Source organism: Lithobates pipiens, unplaced genomic scaffold (assembly GCF_037356315.1).
Source record: "Lithobates pipiens isolate NorthernLeopardFrog02 unplaced genomic scaffold, aLitPip1_a1.2 Scaffold_1, whole genome shotgun sequence".
In the NCBI taxonomy this organism is placed as follows: Eukaryota; Metazoa; Chordata; class Amphibia; order Anura; family Ranidae; genus Lithobates; species Lithobates pipiens.
In genome coordinates, this window is record NW_027507685.1 from 172,976,515 (window position 1) to 172,995,113 (window position 18,599).

Sequence of the window (18,599 nt, forward strand, 5' to 3'; positions counted from 1 at the left end):
ATCAGAGGATTTATACTGCTGCCTGCAGTACACTGCGCCCAAAGGCAACATCCTCATGTCTTTTTACATCCACCAGATAGAATCTGGTAAATGTATGAATTGAAGACCAAGGTGCGGCCTTGCAGAATTAAGCCATGGAGGCTTGGTGATGAACTGCCCACGAAGCACTAACGGCCCTAGAAGGGTGCACATCGATTTGAGAGGGTATAACTACCTCTTTAAACCATAAGCTTGAATGAATACTTGTTGAATCCATTTAGAAATAGTAGATTTCGATGCTGCCTGTCCTCTTTTAGGACCTTCAGGCAACATGAACAAAATATCAGTTTTCCAAATCTGAGCATTCGCCTCTAAGTAGACTTTGACTGCTCTTACCACACCAAGAGAATGTAGGAATTTTTCTTCCATAGAACGGGGTTCTGGAAAAATGAATGTAGAACAATATCTTGGTTTAGATAAAAACCTGATATTTCCTTCGGTAAAAAGTTAGGATGAGGACGCAATACTTTATCCTTGTGAATAAAAATATGGCTCTATACCAGAAAGAGCAGCCAAATCCTTCTTGCAGCAGATATGGTTACTAAAAAAAAAGTTTCCTTGTCGCAACATATTCCGTTGGTATTTTTTTTTATCGGCCCAAAAAAAAAAAGGGCTGTTTTGTAGTGCCGACAAAACTAAAATTCAAGTCCCAAGGGTTACCTAACCGGACATTAAGCCGTGTTACCCCCTGAATAAAGTTACGAACCAAAGAATGCAAAGCAAGTAGTCATTGAAATAAGGCCGAGACCTGTATTTAGTAAGCACTCAAGGCCAGCCTTATTTCTCACCCCCATCTGCAGAAAGTCAAGGATTCTACCTTTGACCTACTGTATTTTTCGGACTATAAGACACCCTTTTCCCCCCCAGAAATATGGGGGAAAATGTCCCTGCGTCTTATGGTGCGAATATACGTTAAGCACCGCCCCCAGCCGCAATTCAGAGCACTCCTCGGCCTTAGGAAAGGCCACGGCTTCGGCCTAGCTCCAAGGCAGTGGCCATCTTGGTGCACTCATCGGCCGTTTACAATGTGATCGCTCAGTCAAATGACGGAGCGATCACTTGTAAACAAACGGCGTCATGACGACGCCGGTTCCTCTCTCTCCTCTGTGTACAGATCTGTACAGTGGAGGGGAGAGATCGGATAGCAGCAGCACTGTGGGCTGCATCTGTAGTGCCCCACAGCGCTGCTCTGTGACAAGTGCAGTCACAGCCATCCCTCTATATACTGCAATACCCGGTAATACCCAGCCATACACAACCACCTAGTGCATAGTGGCCTGATGGAGGAGGGAGAAATGCTAGCTGTCCCTCGAGGAGCCTGGCACCATAGAGGCAGAGAAACGCAGGGTCGGTGGCTTTGACAGGAGTGGCCGGAGGAAGAGGCGAAGACAGGAGTCAGCTCTCAGGAACAATGGCCGGGGAGGAGGAGGACGGACCGAGGACAGAAGAAATAGGTAGGCCTCTGGGATAACATCAGGTAAGGCAATAGTAACTCTGCACTTCATGGGCACTGGAAAATATTTGATTACACCATTTGGTTCAGAATATTTATTTTTCTTGTTTTCAACCTCTAAAACCTAGGTGCGTCTTATGGAGCAAAAAATACGGTATTTCCTGGGGTGCAACTCCTGGTTTCCCACCAAGAGACATATCTTTCCCAGACTCCATAATATAGAATTATGGAGGCCGGCTCCCTTGCATTAACCAAGGATTGAAACTACTGAATCTGACAGCCCATGCTTCTTCAGAGTGTGGGTCTCAATAGCCAGATCCTTAACTTTAGTGTTTGTAAAGTAGGATGGAACACCAGACCTTGCGAGAGAAGGTCTGGCCGTGATGGTAGTCCACTACTGCCATCTTTTCAATCTCTGCATACCAAGATTTCCTGGGGGCCACAAGAATCAATGACTTCCCTTCCTGCTTGAGCCTGTGAAGAAGTCATAGACGCAGGCAGAATAGGAGGGAATGCATAAATCAACAAGAACCAATTCCACGGGAATAGCAAGGCATCTGTTCCGCATGCTAGTGTATCCTTTGTTCTTGACACAAAATTGTTTTCTTTGTTGAACCCGGACGCAAACAGATCTATGTCTGGGATCCCCCATTGTTGACATATTGACGGGAAGATATCGGGGTGAAGGAACCATTCTCCTGGGATCAACTGCTGGCGACTCAAGTAGTTCACCTGCCAATTTTCTATTCCTAGAATGAAGACTGCCGATAGGCAAAGTACATTGTTTTCTGCCCAAGATAGGATATGATTCACCTTTCTCTGGGCTGCACAACTTCTTGTGCCCCCTTGGTGATTAATATAGGCCATTGCTGTGGCATGGTCGGATTGAATCCTGACAGGACAATGCCGTAAACTGAACGTTTAGGCCCTCAGGACCAAAAGCTCTGCCTAAATTTCTAAAATGTTAATGATCTGATCTGGGTCACTTCTCTTGTACAGTTGTCTCTTCCAGGACTGTTCTCCAACCTAAACAAAAGAAAGTTGGCATATGTTGTTACCACTTCCCAGGTAACTGAAGGATTTTCCCCTTAGTAGATTTTTGGATATTAACCATAAACTGAGGCTCTGGTGCACCCAGCCTACAGAACTTGTTATTTCTAGGTGGTCTCTCATCTGGGTACTAACCAGGCCCAACCCTGCTTAGCCTCCAACATCAGATGAGATCGGGCCCCATCAGGGTGATGTGGCCGTAGGCTTTGGAGTCTGGCACATTGGGAATGTAGAGCTTGAACCCTTTATTCCAAGCCGACAGGATACTATTTTGAAGCAATCTCAAATGAAACTGAGCATAAGGAATGGCCTTGAATGAAGCCACCATCTTTCCCAACATGGAAAGTTGAATAGAAGAAATTCATCTTGCTTCGACCACCTAAATCAGTTCCTTTATGGCACTGATCTTTGCCTGGCAAGAATACCCTTTTCTGGGTGTACCTATGATCAGACCCAAAGTATTTTAGCCTTCATCATGGTTTTAAAGAAGATTTCTCGTAGGTTGAGAATCCAACCTAGATATTCCAGGTAGTTGAATGTGGTGACCATACTTTGGTCTAAGCGAGCTACCGACTGGTCTATCAAGAACAGATTGACTAGGTAAACCATAATAGTTATACCTTGGGCCCTTAATCTGGCTAGAGGAGGGGCCAGAACCTTTTTAAACACTCAAGGTGCAGTAGCTAGACAAAAGCAGAGCTACAAACTGAAAATTAATATTTTCCACCTTAAAAAGTAGATATTACTAGTGAGCGAGGAAGTATGCATCTTTGATATCGATTGATACCAGAAGTTCTCCTCCCTGTAGGATGGAGACAACTGATTGACTTCATGAAAAAAAAGAGAGCGTATATTCAGGAATCAAATTAGATTTTTGAGATCCAGAATGTCCATTTGGTTTTGGCACCGTGAAAAAAAAAAGTTTGAACCAAACCCCAACCCCTACTCTTACATAGGGATCACCATGATAACTTTATGCCAAAAAATAGTCCAATGCTTAAAAGAAAGAGTTTTTTCTCTTGATCCTTAGGAACGCTTGATCTGAGAAAATGAGACGAGAATTCTTGGAATTCCATTTTGTACCCTAGAGCTATTGAGGAAGCATCCCTCTGTCTCAACACTCTTCCTGCCAGACCCCTGAGAACTGCCGAAGTATGCCTCCTACTCGAGCGAGCGGGGGCACCTCCTCATAAGGAAGTTTTAGTATTTTGTAGGTTTCCTCCCCAAAGACTTTTTTGTCCATTGGGTTGACCCTGAGGATTACCTTTTGAATTTGATGGCGGGGGCCGTCGTGACTGCCTGGAGGCGGATGCCTCCTCTCAGGGAAAGATGCCATTGTTGAGATGAGTAGGCTTACCAGAGCTTGAGGCAGGCCCTTTCAGCCCTTTTTTGGGGTGTTTCAAACCCCCCCCCCCCCCAACTTAACTTGATGCACAAATGCAGAGGTACTACCAGAAGAAATTGCATCCACCGCTTGAGCAATAGTCCAGCCACTTCTATTAACGCTCAGCCTGATGCTATTAGTAAATGTGTCAGGGAATGCCTGTGTCACCAACCCTTTACATTCCCGTTTTTGCTATTGTGTCCTTCCGACATCTGCAGCGAACAAAAATGGACATTGGAAGACACCAATGCCGCACTAAGCCCCGTCCCTTTCATCACATCGCACCCCCCCTTTTTTTTTTTTTTCAAAAGAAGGGTTTCCCACACAATCGCGGGCCTTTGATTAGATGGGATCGACGCGTGAGTGTGTTTGGTGGTATAGGGAGGCTGGCGGGGATGGTGAGGAGACCTGTAATAAGCCACCGTGCAGAGAGGTTTTTTTGGCTTCCCCCTACGCAGGAAGAGGGGGAGAGCCTTGCCAGTTGGGGTGTTTTGTGGAAGACCCCCCCAATCTTGCCACAGGAAAACCTGCTGCTTCTGTGACACAGCATGATGTTTGAGGAAAGCATGACAAGGTACGTGCTCTATACAGCCCCCAGTGGTGACTGGGCATTGCATGGGCATGACATTTACTTTTTTTAATGGAGACATTTCATAAGAAAATGTAAAAAATCCTTAGAAACCTCCACTTACCTTTCCCACGGCAGGGTTTTCTGTGGTAAAAACCAACAGACTCAATCTTCACCTCTCATGGTGGGTTCCGTTACAAAACCTTCAGGAACCGGGGACCATCGGGGAACCCACACTCCTGGATCCATAAAGCACCCCGCCTGTAAAAAATTTATGGCTGAAAAAACCAAAGTTCTGGATTTTGGGGTCAAGCTCTCTAAAAAGAGAAGTGTTGCGGGCTAAACCTTGTTTCTTCCGCCATGAGGCCCGGGTGCCATTCAATTTGGCCTGAAAAGACACTTTGAATGGATCCAGCTGCATAGCTAGCCCCAGCAAGGATTGCTCCAGTGGGGCTCAGCACAGCAGATCTTTACTCGTGACCAACACCTTAGACATTGGTGAAAAAATTCCCAGTGTCCATCACCTGAAGGTGGCCTATAACCCACTTAGGAATTACTATGGGTCTGTGTCCCATGATGTACAATTAAGAAATATCCAGAAAAACACATTTCAAAAAAGTTATAAATTGATTTGCATTTTAAGGAGTGAAATAAGTATTTGATCTGCTATCAATCAGCAAGATTCCTGTCTCCCAGGTGTCTTCTATACAGGTAACGAGCTGAGATTAGGAGCACTCCTAATCTCAGCTTGTTACCTGTATAAAAGACACCTGTCCACAGAAGCAGATTCCAAACTCTCCACCATGTCCAAGACTAAAGTGTGGTCCAAGGATGTCAGGGACAAGATTGTAGACCTACACAAGGAAGGAATGGGCTACAAGACAATCGCCAAGCAGCTTGGTAAAAGTGTGATAACGGTGCAATTATTCGCAAATGGAAGAAACACAAAATAACTGTCAATCTCCCTCGGGGTGGGGCTCGATGAAAGAACTTGTGGAGTTTCAATGATCATAAGAATGGTGAGGAATCAGCCCAGAACTATCTTGTCAATGATCTCAAGGCAGCTGGGACCATAATCACTAAGAAAACAATTGGTAACACACTGCAATGCTGTGAAGGACTGAAATCCTGCAATACCCGCAAGGTCCCGCTGTTCAAGAAAGCACGTGTACAGGCCTGTCTGAAGTTTGCTATTAAACATCTGAATGATTTAGAGGAGAACTTGGTAAAAGTGTTATAGTCAGATGAGACCAAAATCAAGTTGTTTGACATCAACTCAATTTGCCGTGTTTGGAGGAGAAGGAATGCTGTCTATGAACACAAGAACACCATCCCAACTGTCAAACATGGTGGTGGAAACATTATGCTTTGGTGGTGTTTTTCTGGTAAGGCGACAGGACAACTTCATTGCATCAAAGGGACGATGGATGGAGCCATTTACCATCAAATCTTGGGCGAGAACCTTCTTCCCTCAGCCAGGGCATTAAAAATGGAACATGGATGGGTATTGTAGCATGACAATGACCCAAAACAAAGGGCCAAGGCAACAAAGGAATGGCTCAAGAAGAAGCATATTAATGTCCTGCAGTGGCCTAGCAAGTCTCCAGACTATGTGGAGGGAGCTGAAGGTTGGAGTTACCAAATGTCAGCCTCAAAACCTTAATGACTTGGAGAGGATCTGCAAAGAGGCATGGGATAAAATCCCTCTTGAGATGTGTGCTTACCTGGGGGCCAAACTACAAGAAACATCTGACCTCTGTGATTGCCAACAAGGTTTTTGCCACCAAGTACTAAGTGATGTTTTGCAAAGGGGTCAAATCAATTTATAACTTTTTTTGAAATGCTTTTTTTTTATATTTTTGTTGTTTTTCGGTCTCTCACTGTTAAAATAAACCTACCATTAAAATTATAGACTGATCATTTCTTTGTCAGTGGGCAAACATACAAAATCAGGAGGGGATTATAAATACTCCCCCCCCCCCCCCCCCCACTGTAATGTGAAATAGCAACCAATGAAATTCAAACTTACTCCACAAAATGACAAGCCGAGTATAAAACTTTGAATATACTTGGTTACTATGAAGTAGCACCGATCTTCAGACATAGATAAAAGGTAATGCATGATGAGATAGCCAAGTCAGCTTATCCCATAGAGTTTATTGTCTTCATATATTTACAAATTGTTCTTTCTGTATAAAGTGACAGGCCTCAATGATTGATCTTTACTGCACCTGGAAAGGAATTTAATAAAACATAACAGGAGCCGCTAACACGACAATGGTCATCATGGTATCCCAATTAATTTATTGTGTAGACGCTCCCTTTAAGAAGCAGAGTCTGAAGCCTCGGAGCTGTCTTTGACGTCTGTGCTCTCTGTAGCCTCGCTGACTTCACTCACATCCTTGCTGTCGCCGCTGTCCTCTAATCCATCACGTTTTCCTGCGTTTCCTACACACTTTTCATCTCGACAGCAGTCTCCAACGTGACCAGACCTATTATCAGATTTGTTTTCTATGGAGCTCAGAGGTTGTGGACGGTTCTTGTCCTTTAATTCCATCTGTTTCCGCAACTGTGCAAAAAATAAAAACATAAAATAAAAATATATATTTTTAAACAGAAACGTTTTTATTTATCAGACACAATTACAAGAGAAATAGAAGGGTACACAGTACATCAGTACGTATATAAAAAGTATCAACAATATATGATTACCTAAGGGTTCAATGAGGAATCGTACAATATTAACCTGAGGTTCTAAGGCACTCAAAGAGGGGGATATCTAGAAAAAGGGAGGGGGGGGGGGATATCTAGAAAAAGGGAGGGGGGGGGATATCTAGAAAAGGGGAGGGGGGGGGGATATCTAGAAAAGGGGAGGGGGGGGGGATATCTAGAAAAGGGGAGGGGGGGGATATCTAGAAAAAGGGAGGGGGGGATATCTAGAAAAAGGGAGGGGGGGGGATATCTAGAAAAAGGGAGGGGGGGGGATATCTAGAAAAACGGAGGGGGGGGGGATATCTAGAAAACCGGGAGAGGGGCTTATCTAGAAAACCGGGAGAGGGGCTTATCTAGAAAACCGGGAGAGGGGCTTATCTAGAAAACCGGGAGAGGGGCTTATCTAGAAAACCGGGAGAGGGGCTTATCTAGAAAACCGGGAGAGGGGCTTATCTAGAAAACCGGGAGAGGGGCTTATCTAGAAAACCGGGAGAGGGGCTTATCTAGAAAACCGGGAGAGGGGCTTATCTAGAAAACCGGGAGGGGGGCTTATCTAGAAAACCGGGAGGGGGGCTTATCTAGAAAACCGGGAGAGGGGCTTATCTAGAAAACCGGGAGGGGGGCTTATCTAGAAAACCGGGAGGGGGGCTTATCTAGAAAACCGGGAGGGGGGCTTATCTAGAAAACCGGGAGGGGGGCTTATCTAGAAAACCGGGAGGGGGGCTTATCTAGAAAACCGGGAGGGGGGCTTATCTAGAAAACCGGGAGGGGGGGCTTATCTAGAAAACCGGGAGGGGGGGCTTATCTAGAAAACCGGGAGGGGGGGCTTATCTAGAAAACCGGGAGGGGGGCTTATCTAGAAAACCGGGAGGGGGGGCTTATCTAGAAAACCGGGAGGGGGGCTATCTAGAAAGGGGGAGCAGAAGCCACATATATCACAGTATAAGAAAACCACAGCACCTCCGAGCCCCCGCTCCCTTACCAATGAGAGCTTTCATTGGGATTCAGCCTCGCCTTCACCCAAGCTCCCCAAATCTTATAGAATTTTTTTTGGACATTTGCAGCTCATGTATGAAACTGCGTCAATCGTTGACCTCCCTTGTGAGACTGTCGGTGGGTCAGCTAATTTCCATTTAAACAAGATGGTTTTCCTGGCATAGAAGGCTGTGTAGAAAATAAAGGGGGGGGGGGTGTTGGATAGGGAAAACGGGAGGGACTTAGACCAATTGATCTTGATGCCTGAGAATACCCCAAAGTGGTCTATCAATGCTAGAGCCACATTGACGAATTCAAAGGCATTAGGTAGGTAAAGCAAGGCATCTTCCGCATACAGGGAGATCTTCTCCCGTATCGGACAGACCTGGATACCTGGGGATGCTCAGATCAGGATAGCTACTGGCTCCATCGCCAGAGGGAATAGGCCAGGGGATAGCGGGCATCCTTGTCTGGTGCCCTGCCTAAGAGGCAAGCGTGGCGAAAGGATCCCATTAGTTCTAACCCTGACTGTATGGGATCTGTAAAGTAGTTGTATTCAAGAGATGAAATTCTGTCCGAAGCCAAACTTAGCTAGGACTTGCCATAGGAAGGGCCATGCGACAGAGTGGAAGGCCTTCTCTGCATCAAGGGACGCCACCACCCTGGAGGGGGAATTATCCCTGGAGCGGGTGATGGTGTATAAGCACCGGACATTGATGTCCATGCCCATGCCAAGCACGAAGCCAAATTGGTCTTCTTGCACCAAGGACAATATCACAGAGTTCAGGCGGTTGGCCAGTATCTTGGTGCAAATGTATGCATCAACATTTAGCAGGGAGATCGGAGGGAGGAGGCTATAGCTAAATTGAGTGTATGATGTGATCCTGTGGGGATTGAGGGGGGGAGGGAAATTTAACCTAGGTTTGAGATGCCAGGATAACAGATATAGTCATGGTGCATACTTAGAGAACACTAGGAGATTTTATCACTTTGCTTATTTCCCTTTTTGTATTTTTCAAATGTTACGAAATTCCTACGTGATCACAAGTAATCTTTAAATTTATGCAATTAAATATGCCACGATGATGTGGAATTGTGAATGAGACGCAAATGAGCGGCAAGCTGAATCTTGTCTCTGGTAAATCACTGATGTGGAGGGAAAAAAAAAAAAAGCAGTGAGATCGGGCAATTGGATGCACACAATTCTGGGTTCTTTCCTGGCTCGGGCCACATTGACCACCTCCGTTATGGATTGCGGGATGCAGTCCTCTTCTAGCTTGGTAAGAAGTAAAAAGTGTGGAAATGGGAGATTATACTGTCAGCATGTTCTTTATAGAATTTCTGCCAGAAATCCATCCGAGCCTGGTCTTTTTGCAGTCTAGAGTGAAGCAACAGCAGTTTGCACTTGTTTTAAGGTAAAGGTGGCATCAAGTCTATTGCAGGTTTCGGGGGAGAGCTCTGAGAAGTCTACCATATAGAGGAAGGATGATAAGCTGTCCGTGTCATATGATACCCTGGAGGAGTAAAGTCTTGTATAAAAGTTCTGAAACTGGGCATTAATCATAGCCGGGTCAGAGAGTAAGGAATCGTTATCTATATCTCTAATGAGGGCAATGTGAGCAGTCATGGAATGCTCTCTAGCAAGCCAGGCCAGCAACCTTCCTTTGCGTTCAACCTGCTCAAAAATTCTGAGACCGGGAGAGGAGAATTTTCTGGGAAGAGGTGGTCTGGAGGACAGCCATTTCCACTTTTAAGTCTCCATAATTTCTACTTCCAATTCCCCATAAACCTCATGGTTCCCAGTATTGACATATAGAGTCTCCAGCCTTTGTGCTTGGGTATCCACCTCTTCAAGGGTCAGGGATGACTCACTCTGCACTTTGCCAATGACTAGCTGGTATTAGCCATGGGTATGGGCATTAAAGGCACCCCATACCATTGCAGGTGCCGCCATACCCTTATTTCGTAGCCAGAAATCAGCCATTTCAGAGGTCATCAAAGAAGAGACTCAGTCATCTGAGACCCAGAAGTGCAACAGCCTCCACAGAGGCCGGGGTCTAGACCTCTATCAAGCTGCAGGCAAACTGGAGCAAGATCAGAGATATCTCAGGGTAGGATGGAAGCAGCCAGGGTGTGAGATAGCTACTGATCACTCAGGTATAAAAGATCAATACGGGAGAACATTGCATAGGTAGCTGAGTGATATGTGAATTGTCACTCCTGTGGATGCTTCCACCTCCTGACATCATGCAGTCCACATATTTCCACCCATCTAGAAAGGAGGGAATCCATCAAGGGGTCAGGGGACAGTCTATCCATGTGGTGGACTGGGGGCATGTTAAGATCTCCAGCTAGGAGAACTTGTGTGGCAGGGTATTGTGCTATAATTGGAGCCAGTTTGAATAGTAGAGGCATATTAGCTGGGGGGGTGGGTATATAGACCCCTACAATGACCATCTCATTTCTGGCACACAGTGCATGTAGCACAACATATCGCCCTTCAGCGTCCAGGTGAAGATTCAGGAGAGTGAATTGTAGGGATTTGTGAATCAGTATGCCAACAACCCTTGCATAGGAGGCGTATACCGAGTGATAGGAGGGACCTATCCAGGGTTTATTAAGAGCCAACACTTTGCTGCCCGTCAAATGAGTTTCCTGAAGTATACAAATATGGGGATGGTAACATTTCAGGAAATTGAATACTAGTGTGCGTTTAATTTTAGAGTTTAAACCCCTGACATTCCAGGAGATTATAGTAATGGGGGACATTTAACATGTATGATAGTCATTTGTGTACTCTGAATCTCCACCTGTGGCGCATTAGGCATGATGACCAGAGAACATAATAGATGTATGATAACCCTATAGGGCTGGGGCCTGGGAAGGCGGGAATGTTACAGCGGTAGTAAGCTTGTAGTAAAAAGGGTGTACCATAAAAATAAAAAACTAGAACCTGTAAAAGTAACAGACATAACGTAACATATAACCAACACAACCCACCCTCCCGAATTTGCATGCGCCTTAATCCCAAGACCAAACATGGCTACTGCCAATTGGGGTCATGTGCTACCACAGTCTATCCGTAGGAGAGAGTCTGCTGATTCAGAGAAAGAAAAACTGTTTACACAGGATAAGCTATCCCTGCATATGCGTTTTCACCCAGAGGACCTGGGGGCACAAACTTAGTGAGCATTATTTTTGCAGAACAACAGAGACTGCATGGGCCAAAGAGGAAAAAAAAAAAAAAAAAAAAGGGTAAAAAAAATAAAAATAGCAGGAAAAAAATTCAATAAAGACAAACACAGAGGGGGGACTGGGGTCAGTCGGAGTAGAAGGCTGCAACAACTTTTACCTGTCTCAATCGTGTATGCAGAGGGGATATTTGGGTTAGTTCAGAGGGTGGTAGGTGAAATCCTGTCTCCCTCCATCCCGCATATAGTGGCTATGCACACCGCCGTCACTGCGATTCCATGTTCCCTTGGGGTAATAGCAATAGTCAAGGCAAGTCAATCAGCTTAGCGTTCGGGCAACATATTCAGGGCCAGGCCCCAACATTACTCCACATATGCTGGCCAGCAGGGTTGAAACAGCCCGAGTGTATATGCGGTTGCAGGTGTACAGGCCTGGAAATTAAGGAGAGTGGAGCCGGAGGCCATCAGGCTTTGGGAGGCATCCTCAGGGGACATGAAGAAGTGCAGTTTCGCCACCTTGCACACGAAGTCTTGCTGGGAAGAGCATGCTGTATTTAATTTTCTTGTTCCTAAGATTAAGCTTAACATGATCAAATTACCTCCTCTGCCTCTGGGTATCAACAGAGTAGTCAGGGAAGATCATGAGTTTAGTGGCCTCATATCGCAGGACATCAATTTTCCCGGCTTCTCTCAGCACTAGGTCTCTGAAGTTGAAAAGGTTTAGAATAAACGTGCATGGGGGACTCCCCGCAGGGGGTCTGGCTGCTGGCATCCTATGCGCCCATTCTACCACAAAGTGGGCTGAGAATGGGAACTGGGCTAGCGGTGAGCGGAGCAGCCGCTCCGTGAAGGTCGTAGGATCAGTCCCCTCTGGAAGCCCCACAATGCAGAGATTATTCCTCAGATTTCTATTCTCTGCATTCTCAGCACAAGATTACAAGCCTTTCACCTTTGCCTTAAGTGTGTGCAGTGAGGCCACATGGTCATGCGACATGTCCTCAGAGTCACTCAACCTATGCTCCACTGTGGTTACTCTGGAGTGGATGTTGTCCACATATTTGCGGATTAAGTCCAGTTCCAGCAAGTCAATCTTTCCTGTGAAGGTTGGGTTACAGTCCATAATCACCTGCATGAGAGCGGTGAAGTTACTCTGTTCCAGCAGGGCAGGGTCCAGGTCAGTCTCCTCCGCCTGCGTCGCCATGTTGGATTTTACAGCAGGTGAAACAGTCACACCGCCGGTGGGTTTGGAGCTTTTACCGGAGTTGCGTGGGACTGTAGAACTCCTCCCTTTGGGCATACCACACGGGGAACCAGGTTCTATCTCCTCCGGTAGGTTACAGGAGAGAGATTGCAGGGATAAGGAAGAAGATCGGGAGATTCGGCCAGAACTCTCCTAATGTGCTTCCACTCGGGTCGCCATCTTGGACACGGCCCAAATAAAAATATTCGTATGTTCATTTGGTAACCAAGACTCCACTTTGAATGAACTATTGGAGCCAAGCAGGCAGGATTGCATATGAATAAATCTTACAGCAATAATATTTAACCACTTCCCGCAAATTACGTACCTGGTGTGCGCAATATAAAAGCATAACATGTTCAGCATCTTTTTACTTATCTTTCACACTATACAAAAAAGTTGGGCTAACTTCACTGTTTGTTTCAGACGCAGTGAAGTGTATTTTTTCCCCAAAAAACTGTTTGAAAGACCGCTGCGCAAATACCGCGTGACATAAAATATTGCAACGGCCACCATTTTATTCTACAGAGTATTTACTTAAAAAAAAAAAGAAAAAAAAAGGGATGATGTAATATATATATATATATATATATATATATATATATATATATATATATATATATATATATATATATATATATATATATACACACACACACACACACACACACATTTATACATGCATCCACACACAATGTTTGGGGGTTCCAAGTCATTTTCTACCAAATAATACTGATTTTTAAAAGGGGTTGTAAACCCTCAAGGTTTTTCACCTTGTGATGCAGCAGCCCCCCAGAGCCCTCTTTTTACTTACCCAAACCCGGTCTTTCCAGCGACGGGGACGAGCACACCAGCTCCAGACGGTATCTCGGGTCCTGGTTGGATAGATTAATAGCAGTGTGGCCAATTAATAAGTATAAGGATTATATTGTGAACAAGTAAGCTATCGCTTGCGAAACATGTCAACTGCTTGTCTGATACACTTGTGACTATAAAAGGTACATCAAGCAAGCTTTTTGGAAATTTAGAGCGTGACCATTTCTTTATTTTATATAGCCAATAGCTCCCGCTGCTTTCATTCAAATCCAATAACGGGGGAGCTGAGTCCTGCTGTGTCTATGGACGCAGCAGGACACAGAAGTGTGCCCACAGGAGTGCCCTGAGGGAGAGCAGCTCTCCAACAGGGTACTCGAGTATACATGGAGACAGTAGCATTGCTGACGCACCCCAGAAGAGAGGGACCAGGGCCACTCTGTGCAAACCAACTGCACAGAGGAAGCAAGTATGACATGTTTGTATTTTTTTTTTAAACAAAACCTTTACATATCCTTTAACATGTAAACAACAAATATCATAGGTCCGGTCCAAAGAGAAAACATTGTATTCCAAATACTGAGGCTTTAATATCCAAGTCTACTGACCTCTTCAGCCATCTGGGTGAGATCTCGTTTCATAGCATAAGCATCTTCACCATCAGCATAGTACTTGGGCTCCACCTCACTAATTCTACAAAGGAATAACATGCAAAAAAAGATAAGTAAATTGCTAAAAATCTTTTTTTTTTTATTATTAAACTAAAAGGTTAGGTCAGAGCATATTGGCACCATATAAAATGACCAGGGAAGTTGGTAACAATTACATTGAATGTACCTGCGTGGCTGGCAGAAATCGGTATTCAAAAAGAGACCTGAAAAAAGTTGGCCGTACAAAAGTCATTTTTTTTTCATTCAACCAACAGGTTGAACAAAGGAAAATTACTCGATTTGCCCATCCACCCCATGCATTACTGTATTCTAACAAAAAGGGAACTCTCCCTGCTGTCAGAATATACTGATCAGTACTACCAGCTATAGCTGGCAGCTCTGATCAAGAGAACATTTTCCAACAGGCTGATTGTACAGAAAATCGATCAATAGATCAACTTGTGTACAACCATCCGGACCATACATGAATAAAAATTAGATCAGTCCCTTCTGAACCAGCTGAATTTCGTTCCATGTATGGCCAGCTTAAAATGTGAACAAATCACCAAGACCAGATGGCTTACATCCAATTGTTCTAAAGGGAACTCCGCCACGTTAAAACTAGGCCATTATTTCTAAATGTTTAAGGACTTTTTTTTTTTCTAACTGGAAGGGTACCAAGTAAAAAAAAAAAAAGAAAAAAAAAAAAAAAAAGAAGGGCAGAGATGTATACCTGGAAACTACAGACCAGTCAGTCTAACATCAATAGTATGTAAAACTATTAGAAGGAATGGTAGAGGACAAGATCTGAAATATTTCTGGTGAGACAAATATGATAAATAGTATCCAACATGAACCAATGAAGAGCGTTCTTGCCAGACCAACCTTTTAACATATAAATGGAAGAAGTTTATTGGCATTCAACTAAGACATCTGATACATTACCCCATAAGTACTTAATTTTCAAATTAAGGTCTTTTGATATTGATGTACCTGGATTGAAAACTGGTTGCAGGGGCGTGTCCAGAGGGTGGTGATTAATGGCATATTTTCTGAATGGTCTACAGTTGTGAGTGGGATACCCCAGGGCTCTGTCCTGGGACCAATTCTGTTTAACTTGTTCATAAACGATATAGAGGTTGGAATAAATAGTTCAATCTCAAGGTTTGCTGATGATACAAAGCTTAGCAGGGCAATACACAGGATATGGAAACTATACAAGAGGACTTTAATAAAATAGAGGGGTTGGCAGCTACATGGCTAACGAAGTTCAATGTGGCAAAATGTAAAAACACAGTACTTGGGAGCTAAAGATATGAATGCAAATTACTCACTAGGGAAAGAACCTCTGGGTAAATCGAGGATGGAAATGGATCTGAGGGTTCTAGTATATGACAGACTCAGCAATAGTATACAATGCTAAGCTGCAGCAAGCAAGGCTGACACACTCCTGGCATGTATTAAAAAGGGTATTTGCTCAAGAGATAAAACTCAGTGGGCTGGAAAAGCTACAAAAGGTCTTCAGCAGTACACAATGAGTCCAGGTAAGTGTAAATAATTACTACTAGATATGGGCTTAGCTTCATATCCAGGGGCACCAGTATTGGGCCCATGCCATAACACAGGGGGTGTACATTGCTATGGTTGTCAGATTTGTGTCCTTTTTTAGTAGAACATGATATATCGTAGAATTTTTTTTATTTATGAGCACCCAGAAATCATCTGAATACCATGATTACTTTCAATTCTATTTACCCTATGTGAATTTTGCAGGGAGATTAACCACTTCTGGACCACGCCACGCTGATATAATGTGGCAGGGTGGCCCTCCTAAGTGAAATCACATACCTGTACACAATTTTGTGTACTGGGTCTGGGCTGTGAGCGAGCACCACCAGTGTCCCACTCCCGCTGTGAATGGACACAGTAGGTGTCAATCAGCAGGTCCAGCGGACCTGATGTTCGCCGGTGCCTAACGATCAATGAGGAGAGGCAGAACGCCATTCTGTGAGAGGGGGGGGAAGATAGGGATTTTGTGTTCCTGCTAAGTCAAAGCACTTCCCACAGTTAGAAAGCACTCCCTAGGAGCACATATAACCCTTTGATCACCCATGATGTTAACCCCTTCCCAGCTAGTGTCATTAGTACAGCGGCAGTGCACTTCAGCACCACTGTATTGAAGTCACTGGTCCCCAAAAAGTGACTGTGTCAGATTTGTCTTCCTAAAAATCACTGATCACCACCATTACTATTAAAAACAATAATAATAAAAAAGAAAATGCCATAAATATATCCCATAGTTTGTAGACGCTCTAACCTTTGTGCAAACCAATCAATATATCCTTATTATGATTTTTTTTTTTACCAAACAATATGCAGCAGACTACATATTGGCCTAAATTGATTTAGAAATAGTTTTTTTTTACATTTTATTGGGTAAGTTTTAAAGCAGAAAGGAAATTATATAATTTTCTCTATTTTTTAGCACAAAAAAAAAAAAAAAAAAAAAAAAAATGCAGAGGTGATGAAATACCACCGAAAGAAAGCTCTATTTAGTGAAAAGAAAAAGTATTTTGGTACAGCATCGTAGGACCGTGCACTTGTCAGTTAAAGAAACGCAGTGCTGTATAGCAAAAAATGGCCTGGTCATGAAGGGGGTAAAACCTTAACCTTGGTTAATGGGGTATTTGTTGTTTATATTCAATCAATACCATGGTTTTCAATCACATGACTTCTCCCTTGCATGTTATATACAGCAGTTTTTTGTTTGTTTTTTATACTAGATATGGGAGGTGCTCTCGCTATACTCCAAAACATATTCCTTTATTCAAAAACAGTCCATACAGCAATGGGAATAAAAGAACAAACTGACGCATTTCACACCATTGTGTATGCCTAAAGCACCTGTAAAGTGGTGTGAAAAGCGTCAGAATGTGCTTTTATTCCCATTGTTGTACGGATGGTTTTGCAACAAAGGAATTGATTTTGGAGTGCGGCCATCCGAACCGTCTTTTTGCTCACAATTATCTTAAATAGCATATTGCACAGAATATTAACTTAGCGTCTTACAGCATTAAAAAACAAAATAGTATCTATTACAAACACTCTGAATACTCACTGGAAGTTCAAGGTGTTGGAATACAAATGAAGTGCTGCCCGATTGCTGCAAAGAAGTTGTACAATAAAAAGATTTAATGGCAGGAAAAAAAAATAAAAAAATAATAATAATACCACCACCTGCACTTGCTTAGTTATTACTGCAATATATTGATTTGGATACATGTACAAAAAGTGGAATTATAGTAACAATAGTAAAGCCAGTTAATAAAGACTACAGTGAGTTGCTGCTATCCGAATGCTTAACAGATCCAACAGTGGTGTCTGGAGGTTCTATGTGGTAGACTATAATCTGTACTCTTTGTATTTTCAAATGCATCCTTCTCCAATGTGATTGGCATTGCCACCATAAGGGATCTGTTACATCAAAAGCTTTGTACTAGAGATAACCCGCTTTTCCCAGCATCTCCTTCACAGACAGGTAGGACCCTCTGTGCCGGTTCACACTAACTTGATGTAGAAACCAGCGGGTCCAGTGCTGGTTCCTCGCAGACAGTACGCACTGCCCTATGCAAACTACTACAGGTTTTAGTAGAAAGTTACTGACACCCCCCAGATCAGTTCACATATAGCAGTGCGAACTCTCAAATGCTGCAGGAATTGGATCGCATAGATGCGATCTGATTCCAGTGCAGACCCAAAATAAGCACTCTGCACCATTTTGGTGTGAATTCGATGCAAATTTAGCCATACAATCTGTATGGTTGAATTCGGATCGCACAGACATCACATATGTGATCTGCACAATAATGTGGTGCGAAACACATGCAACATCTAACATTGAACCAGTGTGAACCCAGCCATTAATGTGAACTGTCTTACACTTTAAAAATACTGATCCTAAAAGACAACACATTCTGGGTGCCCTGTGCACAACTGCCTCCAGACCATCTTTCTGCTTGTTCTGTCTATCCTGGGTGATTGGTCCATCATTGGGAGGCATAGTGCCCCCCGTCACCGGTGTCAGCGGGAGGAATAGTGCCCCCGTCACCGGGAGGAATAGTGCCCCCGTCACCGGGAGGAATATCACCGGGAGGAATATCACCGGGAGGAATATCACCGGGAGGAATAGTGCCCCCGTCACCGGGAGGAATAGTGCCCCGTCATTGGTGTCAGCGGGAGGAATAGTGCCCCGTCATTGGTGTCAGTGGGAGGAATAGTGCCCCGTCATTGGTGTCAGCGGGAGGAATAGTGCCCCGTCATTTCCTCTGGGTACTCTGGTTTCTTCCCACACTCCAAAGACATGCAGGTAGGTTAATTGGCTTCTGTCCAAAATTGGACCTAGTATATGAATGGGGACCTTGGATTGTGGGCTCCTTGAGGGCAGGGACCAATGTGAGTGTGCAATGTACAGGTATAGGGACAATTGTAAGACACTCAGGTTGAACTGGATGGACTGGTGTCTTT

The 18,599-nt window shown here is 44.1% G+C and overlaps 1 protein-coding gene across 2 annotated transcripts; it reads right to left on the reverse strand.

Moving 5' to 3' along the window:
* Nucleotides 1-6,601: 6,601 nt before the first annotated feature.
* On the reverse strand, nt 6,602-17,238 carry NAA10 (N-alpha-acetyltransferase 10, NatA catalytic subunit; the record flags this gene model as incomplete). 2 transcript variants are annotated; one of them, XM_077478903.1, is given in 4 exon segments in its annotated part: nt 6,779-7,063; nt 13,427-13,487; nt 14,034-14,118; nt 17,194-17,238. In XM_077478903.1, coding segments are annotated over 4 exon segments (262 nt in total), but the record flags the coding sequence as incomplete, so codon positions are not given.
* Nucleotides 17,239-18,599: the final 1,361 nt, after the last annotated feature.